Source organism: Notolepis coatsorum (genome assembly GCF_963971535.1).
Source record: "Notolepis coatsorum genome assembly, chromosome: 1".
Taxonomy (NCBI): domain Eukaryota; kingdom Metazoa; phylum Chordata; class Actinopteri; order Aulopiformes; family Paralepididae; genus Notolepis; species Notolepis coatsorum.
In genome coordinates, this window is record NC_140165.1 from 305266628 (window position 1) to 305281059 (window position 14432).

Genomic DNA, 14432 nt, shown 5'->3' on the forward strand with positions numbered 1-14432 from the left:
TGTTTTTGTTCGCCGACATCAATGTTTCGTTTACCGCGAAAACCTATGAAGTGTGCCGCACGTTCACGTCAACGTTCACACGCACAATACACGCTTACCTAGGATTTTACTTGATTCAACAACAAAGCAGTCGGGGCGATGGCAAGGTGAAAACGGTCACAAGTGTTGTTACACTTTACAAAGCTAGATGCAGACAACGCTCGCTGCAATATTATATATTATAATATGATCATAAATTATTTGAAGTTGGATATTTTTTTTAAACTGAGGTAGATATATGACATTTTTAGAGAAAGTACAGACAAAATTTACCGTTGGGTACCGGTATTGATTCGCAGGTACCGGTTTCACAACCCTACCGGCACCTAGGCATATTACTGACATAATCAAATTATGTTGATTTCAAGTCTTACGACGGCAAGAGCTGATGTAGGCTGTAATAATAATGAAATAATAACAATGTGGTACTTAGCGGAGGGCTTTCCGTAAAGCCACCGAACAGTACTACGGCGCATAGTACTCATGTATTTTTAACACGCCTCGCCCTGGGGGGAATTGAGCCTGCTAACCCCGGGGGTGGCGGGCTGGGGGCGGGGGGGGGGGGGCATGCTCTACCCTTTAGCGACGCGGGTAAAAAGGTACAAGTATTGAATAATTGACGAAAACAGAACGGCGGCGCACTACAGTTGCACTCCGCGAGCGACATGATACGCAACCAACCGTTACAGTTACATACATGTTATCCCGCTGGCATCCCTGTGATACCTTTTAGATGTGCTCGGTGCGTTCGCCAGGCCAAACAGCCGCGTTCCCTTACTGTGTGTGTGTGTGTGTGTGTGTGTGTATGTGTGTTTGTGTATGTGTGTGTGGGGATGGCTGAGCCCCCGCGCGTTTCCTGGTGGAGGTGTCAAATGGAAGACAGCAGGGGGCAAGGTGAGGGCGGGAGAGGCGTGGGGGGGGTGAGGGAGGCGGGGGAAGCGGCGGGACTCTGCTGCTCAGTTCATTTAGCGGCTTTACCTCATTAGCATGGAGCGCGGGGGCCGTTACCTATCTCCCCGGCAACCAGCTGTCTCTCGCCAGACGTCCCCGGTACAGTAAATAAACGGCACGGCTGCCTTCAGAGCATCGGTTCGCCTCGTACAGTAGGAGTCTATTTCGCGCGAGAGAGCCCCTTGAATAGAGTTGATAATTCACGGGAAAACCAAGGACTTAAAGGAACTCGCCAACATTTTGGGAAATTAGCTTACCGGCGTCTTCTCCAGAGAGCACGTTAGCTGTAGCTTAGCACAATGAATGGAAGCGGACATGGCCGGTTAGCCGCCCTAGGCATTGTCCAACTAACACCTCTCCCGAAGGCTAACCGGCCATGTCCGCATTTTTTTTTGCTAATGTAAGAATATCTATAGAAATCTACCACATCTATCCATCTGTCTATAATTCTATAATCTATTGTAAAATGACATAAACAGTGTCTACAATGTACTGTTATTTTTTACTGTGTTAAAGCTGGCAAATGTGTGCACACAGTGATGTCCCAATTATTTTTCCGGTTTTAAAAGATTATGTGGATTTAAAGAGGTTAAAATAGAATCAGAAACATTCAGATCTTCCAGCTACCAGCCGTCTCTCACTATAGACACCCCTGGTACAGTAAATATAAACGGCGCTTGTGCACCTCCCTGCCTTCAGAGCATTGGTTCACCTCGCGTGAGAGTCCCAGGTCTATTTCCTGAGAGAGCCCCTGAGTGAAACATACACCTTTCTCAAATGAATTACAGCTGCCTCTGTAGTTTCAGACCTCCCCCCCCCCCCCCCCCCCCCCCCCCCCCCACCGTTAACTGAAAGCTACTTTTGCACCCAGGGGTTTTGAAGTCGAACAACAAACGTGAAGGCGCGTCACGTGCGTTAGGCTTCACGACGTTCAACATAATCGCAGCGTCACATCGTGAAGATGTCCTTCTCTCACTCCCTCTCTCTCTCTCTCTCTCTCTCTCTCTCTCTCTCTCTCTCTCTCTCTCTCCGTTCGTCTTTTCATCAAAATCGTTCCAAGTTCAGGGCACGGCTAGAGAGATTGATGGAAAATTGAGCTGCTCTCTCATGCAGCACAGAACCAGAGCGGTGGATTCCTCCAGCCTCCCCCTCCTTCATCAGCCCAAAAAGAGAACAGATATAGAGCTATTGATGAATGCCTCCCAACTGTTCTCAGGCTGGAAATTTAACGTCTTCAAATTTCGCCTTGTTCTCCCGCGGTGGGCAGATAAATCCGGGCTAAGCGGTCAGCCTGTGACACCTGGGGGGCTGCCCTGTATTTATCCGTGAACGGACACCGCTCTCCAATTTATCTCCGGACTCACGTCTGGTCCCCGATGATCGAGCTCTATGACGTCCAGAAATTGCCCCTTAAATCACAGTGTATTTTACAGTTTTGTGAACTCTCTCTGTTTAAATCGCTGAGGGTGTCTAGTGTATCATAGGCATTGTAATATATGTGACTTTGGAACATTTTGCAGAGCAAGCCCCTTTGAAGAGGAACATTGGGCATTATGGAGTCATACATAATATTTAATAATGGATATAAAGTTTAGCCATTCTCATGGACAGTTTATTGTATTGGTATGGTTTATTTGTAATCCCCGAGGGGAAACATGGTTAGTATAGCCTACTACAAACAATAATGAATAATGGATGCATTTACAGTATATATACAGTATATATATACACACATGCATACTGTATTTATGGTATTTCTGCTTTATCAGGGAGTAGACAGTAGAAGAGGGGTATTGAATTACAATTTAAGGACGTCCAGTCACACAAATCTTCTATGTAACAAAGTTCCAGATTATCTACATATTTATTAATTTACAAATGATTAATATGATGATGTGTAAGACAAGACAGCTGTTTTACTATTAAAATGTTGAATGAAACCAATTAGCCCCGGCAATGAACTATAAAACTTGAATGCAGAATATTACTAGAATGGATATTTGCTGTTTTTAACTCTAAGAGATTAGCACGAGTAAAGTATTTAAAAAAGATACTTGTGGTATCTGAAAGTGGGACCTGTTTTATTCAATCTTTTTCCCATGGTGTGGCAGACTGTTGCCGTGGGCCATCTGTCGTAAATCGTGGCCATTCAATAACTCATGGACGCTAGGCCAGGTGTCAGTGGCCAGGTGTCAGTGATGGTGGGCCAGGTCGTGTAAGGTGCCCTAGGCTAGCTACAATGGCAAGCAATGTTGTAATGAACCCCCGCTTCACTCTGCAAATCTACTTTGTATGCACTCTGGAGTAGATTTCAGTTGTCTTCAGTTAGCTTGGAACAGACACGAGCCCATTAACTTTGCATTGGTGTGGCTAGTTTGAGGGACAGCATGGGTTGCGCTGATAAGGACTCTACCAATCAACAACATCATCAGTAGCCTAAGTGCTAGTAGCAAGTAGGTTAGGGTTCCAAAAATCTGATCTAGTGCACCTTGTAGAGCATCAAAAGTATGTTGCACATTTTCAGTGGCTAGTTGTACAGAATCAGTGTAAAAAATACTGTACAAAATTGTGTCACAATAATTGAAACAATATTGGTAATGTAGATTGCGAATAAAACCGCGTCCAATATTGATCCCTATTTGACACCTTTCGTAATTGGCAAAAACACAGAGTGGACTGGACATTCACCAGGTATATATCTTGATGTCGACCGGTAAGATAATTCCGAAACCAATTATACGTAAAAGAGTCAAAGCCGACACAATATAATCCCTTTTTCGCAGTCTCCAACACAGATTGTAATCCCTCTTTTGCAGTCTCCTCCAACACAGATTGTAATCCCTTTTTCACAGTCTCCAACACAGATTGTAATCCCTCTTTTGCAGTCTCCTCCAACACAGATTGTAATCCCTTCTTCGCAGTCTCCAACACAGATTGTAATCCCTTCTTCGCAGTCTCCAACACCGATTGTAATCCCTTCTTCGCGGTCTCCAACACAGATTGTAATCCCTTCTTCGCGGTCTCCAACACAGATTGTAATCCCTTCTTTGCGGTCTCCAACACAGATTGTAATCCCTTCTTCGCGGTCTCCAACACAGATTGTAATCCCTTCTTCGCGGTCTCCCAACACAGATTGTAATCCCTTCTTCGCGGTCTCCAACACAGATTGTAATCCCTTCTTCGCGGTCTCCGACACAGATTGTAATCCCTTCTTCGCGGTCTCCCAACACAGATTGTAATCCCTTCTTCGCGGTCTCCAACACAGATTGTAATCCCTTCTTCGCGGTCTCCAACACAGATTGTAATCCCTTCTTCGCGGTCTCCAACACAGATTGTAATCCCTTCTTCGCGGTCTCTCCAACACAGATTGTAATCCCTTCTTCGTGGTCTCCAACACAGATTGTAATCCCTTCTTCGCAGTCTCCAAACACAGATTGTAATCCCTTCTTCGCAGTCTCCAAACACAGATTGTAATCCCTTCTTCGCGGTCTCCAACACAGATTGTAACCCCTTCTTCGCGGTCTCCAACACAGATTGTAATCCCTTCTTCGCGGTCTCCAACACAGATTGTAATCCCTTCTTCGCGGTCTCCAACACAGATTGTAATCCCTTCTTCGCGGTCTCCAACACAGATTGTAATCCCTTCTTCGCGGTCTCTCCAACACAGATTGTAATCCCTTCTTCGTGGTCTCCAACACAGATTGTAATCCCTTCTTCGCAGTCTCCAAACACAGATTGTAATCCCTTCTTCGCAGTCTCCAAACACAGATTGTAATCCCTTCTTCGCGGTCTCCAACACAGATTGTAACCCCTTCTTCGCGGTCTCCAACACAGATTGTAATCCCTTCTTCGCGGCCTCCAACACAGATTGTAATCCCTTCTTCGCGGTCTCCAACACAGATTGTAATCCCTTCTTCGCGGTCTCCAACACAGATTGTAATCCCTTCTTCGCGGTCTCCAACACAGATTGTAATCCCTTCTTCGCGGTCTCCCAACACAGATTGTAATCCCTTCTTCGCGGTCTCCCAACACAGATTGTAATCCCTTCTTCGCGGCCTCCAACACAGATTGTAATCCCTTCTTCGCGGTCTCCAACACAGATTGTAATCCCTTCTTCGCGGTCTCCAACACAGATTGTAATCCCTTCTTCGCGGTCTCCAACACAGATTGTAATCCCTTCTTCGCGGTCTCCAACACAGAGTGCGAGAAGGAGAAAGACGCTGCACCCCTTCGGTAGAACCCGACGAAGAGACGAGGCTCCAGACCATGACGCTGCCGAGCATGATGTCCTCCACACTGACCCCCTCACTCAGTGCTGCGGACGTACAGAGTGATTTAGCGGAGTGTGCTCTGACACATCGCGGAGGGGTTCCAGCCCAAAGCGGAACACGCTCAACTGGAGGCCGCCTGCAACCCGACGAGCGTGTTTTGAGAGGGATTTCCAAAACAGATCCAACTGGTCTGACATTCAAATTCTGTGTGCGTGTTTGCTGAACTAAATTAATTGATGACAGACTGACGGAAGGAACTAGCAGCCAGTTAACACTTTAACATGAGCGGGCACACACTCATGCCGCACTCACCCACACTTATTGCCAAAAGGAAAGGCCACTTTAAATTAGTATAGCAACAGTAACAGTGTATTGCACTCCCAAAGCTACCTAGCATGTCCTATATTCTCTGTAAATAACTATGTACAGATACCGAGATGTCACACCATGTTACCTGTTACCTGTTATTGCACAATGTTGTTTTTATTGGATTCTATTATATGTTGTACCACTGTATTGCACATCGTTGCGGGCAAGACCACCCGCATTTCATTGTATACTTGTATGCCGTGACAAATAAAACTCTTGACTTGAACATTATTATATACAGTAGTTTACAGTTCCAAATGCACCTTTTAGTGCAGAAAGATGAACGGTGCACTGGTACTACTGTAGCCACGGGGGTTATGCTAATTTTACGACGCCATCCCAGGTCCACAACTGGCTGGCTGCGAGGTAGACGGATGTTCGGGTGACCCATGCTGCTCAGGATATTACCCATAGTGCAAGCTTTGAAGCGAAACGCTAATGGAATGTAATGTCCTTAGCGAGAGACAAAGCTCTGTCCCTTGTTGTAGTATTTATATCACTATATATAAAAATAAACCTGTTCTGTGCCTGGTTCTGTTTCAGCTGCCTCCCCCATGCACTCTAAAATATTGCAATATATTGCTGATTCATAATATATAGGATATTATATGGATACAGTGACGCCAAGTATCAATATTTTGGGGGGAGCATTTTTTCTTCTTTTTTTATTTTAAATATATATATATTATATAAATATATTACAATATTGTGACTCTAGTATCATGATAATATCATATGGCCTGATTCCCACCTCTACTCTCACTGTACTCTCTCTGCATCAGTGAATGGCTTTATGTTTTTTTTCTTTTTATCTCATTTGCACATTCTTGAGCTGACAGTGAATGGGCGAGAGCACCGGTGGATTGATCATGCTGGACTTTTAGTTAATTGACCTTCATTTTGTCCTCACCTCTGAATTTGGTGGACATGTTTTTGGGTTAGATTTTGAAATGATTATGTTTGGTTTCATAGTGGCACTTCACATTTCTACTTATCACACAAGCATAATGAGAGACACACTGGTTTGGAATATTTTCTGTGAATAATGAACAACATATTAGTCAGTTCATCTTCCAGACATCTGTCATCCTCACAGATCTCGTCCCAGGATGCCCACAGCTCTGTTGTGCAAAAACATCGTCATGAAAGCAAGGCAGGAGGCAGGAATTAAAACATACTACACAGCCATGGGTATAATGGTATATACCTACTCTAGATGGCTAAGCAACCAGGACACTTTACATTTAAATGTTTTACATTTAGTCATTTATTCAAAGCGACTTACGAGTTCGGTCAGCAGGAAGGGTACAACTCTTTCAGCTGAGTAACAATGATCATCAAACAGTGTTGAAACTTGGGTGCTGCAGTGTCGAGTGCATAGTAGCAGAGACATATTAGTATAGTTAGTAGGTAGTAGGGCTGACCCCTATTAGTCGAATAGTCGACTAATCGATCGAAAGGAGCCGTAGTCGACTGCCAACCTCTTAGTCGAATGCAAAAACAAACACAAAAAAATATTAGAATTTTTTATTTATTTTGTATCATTCTTTCCAAAAGCAAAGAGGCCTAGAAGCATGGCTAACGCTAATGGCACGCATACCAGAGGCTAACTGCCTAAGAAAACAGGCACAGAGGCACTGAAAGAGGATTTCACCCATCTAATGAACACACTAGACTAGACAAATATCAAGATGTAGCCATCAGTGGACCAATTGCATGCTTTTGCAGAAGCCTTCCGTAGACTCCTTCAGACATTAAGCACCCCCACAGCCCAAAGATTTTTCAAATCTTTTCTTTTTTTTCAAAGTCGACTAATAGTCGACTATCGGCTAATTTCGACCAATCAAAGTCGACTATCCAAATCCTTAGTCGGGGACAGCCCTAGTAGGTAGTAATATAGACAAGGACGATTATTTAGTGGAAAAATGCATGATAGTGGAAGTCATTTCAGATATTGTTTGAAGAAGTGTGTTTTTAGTCTACGGCGAAAGATCGGTCGGGTTTCGGCTGTCCTAACTGGTGGGAAGTTCGTTCCACCATTGTGGAGCGAGGACCGAGAATAGCCGAAGCTTCTCTTTGAAGACCCCCCCCCCCCCCCCCCGCCACGGAGCTCGGATAGGATGTGTGGTGACCAACCAGTGCCACTGCACAACAGAGTTTAAAAGTAATTATAGCATACAGTAGATATGTTCTGTATGCACAAATATATGAAAGAAAAACATTGGAAAATGAGACCCATTGTTTTGCATATTAACTTGACACAAAGGTAAATTGGCGGGTTGTGTTTTGTTATTTGATGATTCATCGATTGATTGCTTGATTAGCTTGATATGTTATATCGGACAAAGGGGGGCCGCAAATTCCCAAGGTGCTTTTTGTTGCCAGTCCGCCCCTGGATAGGAATGGCTCTTATTATTAGGTAAATTTTTTAGATTCAAAAAGTGTTGTGAATGGCTTTCATAGGGACTGTGTTGTGTAGGCTACTGTATGTGCCGCTTGAACAGGGGAAATTAAAACACCACAATTGAAAAGACGTTCTTCCCCAGAGAGCAGCAGCGTTATGAATTTCTCGTAACCGTATACACATTATGTGTGATTCAGGGCACATTCATTATGGTTAGAGAATTCTCTCCAAAGTGCTCTTCACACAGTCTTGTAGTACTTGAGTCAGAGTCCTGGACTGATTTTCAGGACTCGTGAGTCGTGACTCAACTTGGACTTGAGCACTGATGACTCAGACTTGGACTTGGACTCGAGCATTGACTGCATTCGGACTCGGAAGGTGCAAATACTTTTTTTGTAATATGCCCTAATCATTTGGCATAAGATATTGATGGCTAGTGCATTTGTTTGGCTATTGTGTCAAAAAAAATTGTGACCTCTGTGTCATTTATGTTTAATGTAGACCTTTTTTTTGTACGTCAGCTCTTTGACTGCCAGAGTGGAGTAGACTCAACCTTGATGACTCGGACTCGGACTAGGGTAATGGGGACTCGACTCTGGCTCTTCTTTGGTGACTCGGACTTGGACTCGGACTCGAACACTGGGGACTCGAGACTCGACTCGGACTCGAGATTTAGTGACTCGACTACAACACTGTCTTCACATTACTCGCAGTAAATAATAAAAGCACAGAGGCGAGAACTGGAGGAGTTTCGGTAGTGGACCCAAGTGCATAAATGGAATGGGGAGTATAAAGGTAATGGGGAGTATAAATGTAATGGGGAGTATAAAGGTAATGGGGAGTATAAAGGTAATGGGGAGTAGCTCACCGGCTACTCTGACAAATAACAGGTAGAACAAAACCACCGAACGAGTAGCGGCTTCAGACAGGCGACACGAAGACAGACTGATAACAATAAGAAGTGTAATGGGAAATATTAAAGGACAAAACGATGAGCCGTTATAAATCATTCTGAGTCATTATTAATAATAATAGAAACGTTTATTTCACCGTGGCCACAATGAAAGGACAGTTTACAGACAGATACATCATGTTCACACATAATCGTCTGGCCGTAAAGTGACCAAGAGCTCTGTTCAGACGTATATTAAATACACAGTTGTCAGACGTAACACCATACATCAGATATGATGACGAAAGTAAATAAAAATGGTTCCCAGTCACGGGAAGCAACAACAACCTTGCTATGGCTGGGGAGATGTTGGTATCTTGGAGTCTCTTAAAGAGACACACACACATTACATAGCTGGTCAGAGTGAACCAGTCAGGCTGTCTATAATGACATGATAATATATTCCACGACAGAAGCGACTGAATGGAATGGAGCTCAAATACACAGAGGAGAATCAAGACCAACAGACAGCTGGGGGTGATAACGTATGACGTATATCGTGCCAGTTAGGGTACCTTATGTATACTGCGTCTGTGTATACTGTATTTAATTTAATTTCAAACCTTGATTTAAACTTGAAAGGCAACTGAGGTTTCGCCTCATTTACAGTCACGTCGAGTGTACACAGAGTTAAGCCAAAAAGACAAAAAAGGCATATAAAAGCACACATCATATAAAATCATAACAATAAGACAAGTAAGGATATCAATCAATTAAAACATCTTGATTGACAATGGTTGGAGATCAAGGTATACATACTCATAGTATATATCCAGATTCTAAGTGTTATTTACCATATTTATTGTAACGTATAATACCAAATAAACTAATAGGGCATACAGACCCTCATCTGCACCTTTGATTGATTACACTGTTACTTGCTCAATATATTATGCTTATAGTCAGAGTGTATTATATAGTTTACACTGCTTATCTTAACTTTTTCTACTGTACTATTATTGTATTGCCTATATATTTATGTCTTCTGCTATTAGCCCATACCTGTACCCCCCCCCCCCCCCCCCTCCCATGCTGCTATGACACCTGAATCTCCCCAAGGGGTTGTGGTGGAACCACACTCATTGATTATAGCGTAGACAGATCTTCTGATCAAAATAGGTTTAATAGTAAAAACAATTATTACAAATTACATGTGGGTTAAATGAGTTTTGGCTGAGAGGAGGGCTCTCCCCTGGCCAGCTAGGAGACACTGAGGAAGAGAGACGGAGACAATTGAGGGGTGGAGGCTGTAGCCTTTGGCCTCTCAGCTAGGTAGCAAAGCTATTGTTTGGGGCAACCAAAAGGGATTCCTCAACAGGGTTCAATAAAGTAATATCTCATCTTATCTTATCTTATGACCGACGAGACACAGCCGGGTGAGACATCACGTGGGGAGGACACTTATTAGACATCTGCTGGACCTGCAGGGGAAACACAGGGACAGGGAGGGGGGTAGAGAGATCCGGGGGCTGGGAGTAAAAAGCTCTCTGCGACCTGACGTGGGTCGTGTGAGGAGTCCACAGCGCAGCGAGACACAGAGCGTTGTTCTTCAGTAACACTGCTCGCCATTGTTGCAGTGTATGAATGTCAAACCCATCACAGCAATGTCTGTACAGTCGAAGTATGTTCAGTATGTTGCAGAGTACATTAAAAAAAATTTAATTCTTTACATTGTGCGTCTGTGAAGGTCAGCCTTGAGGAAGCTTTTAAAGTGAAGCACTTGAGTTACTACCATACATCGCGGGGTAGCCGAGGTCTTTGTCCAGATATTAGCCGCGCTGATTGGCTGAGAGGGGTTTGCCGGCGATGCAATGGTTTACCGCACTGTGATTGGCTTGTTTCTCAGACTCCAGAGCTGGCGAGGGGGGGGCGCCGCAGAAAATCGACCACGCCGTCATCGGAGGAGTTGTTGCCGTGGTGATGTTCGCCATCCTCTGCGCGCTCATCGTCCTCGGCCGGTACTTCGCCAGACACAAAGGTAAAGTGCAGACAGCGCCAATACGAACACAAATACGTCTTGTACAGTTTCAAGTGTATTTCTCACAAATTGAGTCAAGTGGCATTTAAGCACACAGGCGACAGTTGCTCAGGAGGTATAGTCGGAAGGTTCCCCGGTTCGATTTCCACTCCTCCCGGGCCGCATGTCGATGTGTCCTTGAGCAAGACACTTAACCACCTATAACTGCTCCCCTGATGAGCAGGTCGGCACCTCGCACGGTCCCCTCCGCCGTCGGTGTGTGTGAATGTGTGAGTGAACGGGTGAATGTGAGGAACAAAAAGATAGTAAAGCGCTTTGGATAAAAGCCGCTATATAAATCCACCATTTACCATTTAACTCATTTACCCCCCTCCCCCACCCCCCACCCCCCACCACCCCCTCGCAGGCACCTACTTCACGCACGAAGCCAAGGGTGCGGACGACGCCGCGGACGCCGACACGGCCATCATCAACGCGGAGGGGGGACACAACAACACAGACGAGAAGAAGGAGTACTACATCTAACCCCCGAGAGGAGCGTCGAAGGAGAGAGAGTCCGGCAGTTGGCGGGGGGGGGGAGGGCGGATGGTTGTGCCGGGTCCTAAGTGGGCCCCGAGAGGGGGGAAGGAAGGGGGGGTTGCGGATGGGTCGGGGGCGGGGAAGGGAGGTGGTGTAAAGGCGTAATGGGAGAGACAAGAGGAGAAGAGTGATGTGGAGGATTGGCGTGGTGGTTGTAGACAGGCTCCTGTCCAACCCTTCCTAGACTGCTGGGGGACCTATACTCTGTACAGTTCAATTATTTTACAGACAATTTTGTGCCTTGTTCTATTTCTTTTTTGTTTGTTTGTTTGTTTTTTTCCTCCGTCGTCTCCTTTTGCCCCTATTGTACCTGTTGACTTTGTCCGTGTTGCTCCACCAGCTCTTTTATTGCGACTGGCATTTCGGGGGGGATGGGGGGGGGGGGCGGGGAAGATGAGAACGGCATGACATTTTCTTCTAGGTGTGCTGCACATTAGCTCTCAACAACAGAAGCCCACGTGTGCCTGGCTCCCTGAAGCACTGTGTCACCAGAAAGCCCAGACGTTTGAGTCGTTTCCAGAATAAACGGGAACACTGGGTGTCAGAGTCTGATTATATATACCCCCCGAGCCGAAATCCTACTTCTATCCTGGATTACTTTTCCGATTTCATCCCATGTAGTCAAGAACACACTCCAACAAGAAAGTCCTCCCACATTCAAGGATTCTGGTGGCTTTGTTTGCGCCGATCGGTGCCCCGTGGTTCGGCCGGTCCGCGCGGCTCGTTTGAAGTGAAGTCCAACGCTGCTGCTAAAGCCACAATTCTGAAGGATCCTCTTCATCCCTAAAAATGTGTTGAGCGTCATCCCGGATGATTGCGAACATATTGTTCAATTCTGAAGGATCCTCTTCGTTTATCCCAGAAACGAGGCACATCTGCTCTCCGTATGTTTTGAAAGGCATGATGACGATGGTGGTAAAAAGAAAATGGCATTTGGCTATCACTAGATTGAATATTTAAGGGATGGTGGAATGGCGTTTCTAAGGCAGTGATTTCCACCCACCGCGATCGTTACTTGAATAAGATGCCCGGGCCTCACATCATTAAAACAGCTAACATGTGCCACGACATGGACTCTTTGGAAGTGTTTAGAATTCCAGAGAGAGACCGTGCAATGCAAACGTGGGAAAGCCGTGTGCTGACATCATGCACTGCTTTAACATCACACGTAAACATGCTATTGGAAATTCTGATGGTTTTGAACACCGTGGTGGTATAATAGCCGAGATCGTTATCGTGCCTTTCTAAGCCATTGGATGAACAATCGGATCTCGCGGATCGAGGTCAGAGAGACGATCTAATGTTAGGCGAACGTGCACTCAAGTATTCCTGAAATTCTGTGACACTAAAGACCCTCAGTGAAACTAGCCAATCAACACGTCTTCACATGGCACATCGTCAAGTTCAAACTTAGAAGCCGTAGAACTTGGGCACACAGTTATTTTCTCATGCAAGTGGGGAAGAACAATAGGGATACAACATGTGTTATGATGGACATGAGACTCTCATGACCCCGCATCATCATCATAATCAGCAGCATCATCATCATCATCATCGAACCTTTATTTAAAACTAAATGATGATGAGTAACTATAAATAAATAAAACAAGATTAAAAGTAGTAACATAACGAGATAAAAACAAAGGTAAAAACAGGGGAAATCACCTCAAATACATGATAAAATTGAAGATCAAAACAAAGAAAATCAGCTAAAACCGCTTACAGACTGATACACTGCGGTTAGTGATCACGGCTTTGAATTTAACTGTGGAGGAGTATTGATCTTGAAGAGTGCGTTGAAGGATGTTCCATGAGACAGTAGCGCCGACAGAAAAAGGCAGACGTTTCAAGCTCAGAACAAGCCGGGGGAACCTCGAGCACAAACCAGATTACCCGATTGAATCATTTGAAACTCTCAGCTCACCATAAACCTTCGGTACATGAGGAACGAAAGTCAACAAATCCAGTACATGGTTGAGTGCCGTGAACTGGACTTGTTTTGAACGTTGCGATATCACTGCATTGGCACGTGTGTAGAGAGGCTGTGCTGTAAGTGAAAGAAATGATCTTTTTCCCAATAATGTCCTTTTCAACAACATGAACCTTTCTGTGTCATAATATAATTCACCTATGAGCCTAAATATGAAAGGAAAACGGGGATATGTATGACAGATCCTTAAATACACGTTCATAAATACCCGTTCTAAGAAATGCTCAAATGACATGCATCGCGGGTTGAACGTTATCGCTAATAGATTGAATAAGGTATAGAATGGACATTCCCAGACATATCAATGCTCTGGGTTGTGGTAAATGCAGTTAGAGTTAGACCGTCTATTCATTATCCGTCAGTATATGGGAACCCCCTAAAAATCACCGTTAGTCCACCTCTAATGGGCCAGTTGGACCAAAGCCATACCAGTGGATGCACTCAATGACAAGGCCTCCAGACCTCTTGACTGTAGGGACGTTTCATGTTGCTTCTTTCTCTATTTTGACTATACCCTGTGGTAGTTTAGGACTAAGGACTAAGACTGACTGGCACTGCTGGTCGTAAACGTTTTTAAATTAAGGTGTATTTGTTTTTATGGATGTTGGTACAGCCTGTTGCATCTGTTTTTTTTTTGTTTTGTTTTAAAATTGTCTTCACTTGTCGCTGCCACAAAGGTCAACAATGGACCAAATATGATAGTAATGCTTGTATAGGTGGGCAAACGACCTACTGTACGGTAGTATTTCTAGCACAGGTTAGAATTCCACTTTACAAATGTTTTTTTTGTTTTTAATATTTCTTGGACATTGTATTTAGTTATATATTGAGTTTAAGATATATATATATATATATATATATATATATATATATATATATATATATATATATATATATAT

General features: G+C 44.3%; 1 protein-coding gene across 1 annotated transcript in view; it reads left to right on the forward strand.

The window, feature by feature from the left end:
* cadm1b (cell adhesion molecule 1b) overlaps positions 1-11504 on the forward strand; it is a gene marked incomplete at its 5' end in the record, with an annotated part of 172790 nt that extends 161286 nt beyond the window's left edge. The window contains 2 exons of the mRNA XM_084310984.1: positions 10833-10964; positions 11371-11504. Of these exons, the coding sequence (XP_084167110.1) occupies positions 10833-10964; positions 11371-11489 (251 nt within the window). The 3' untranslated portion in view covers positions 11490-11504. The remainder of the gene's footprint in view (positions 1-10832; positions 10965-11370) is intronic.
* Between the last annotated feature and the right edge of the window lie 2928 nt (positions 11505-14432).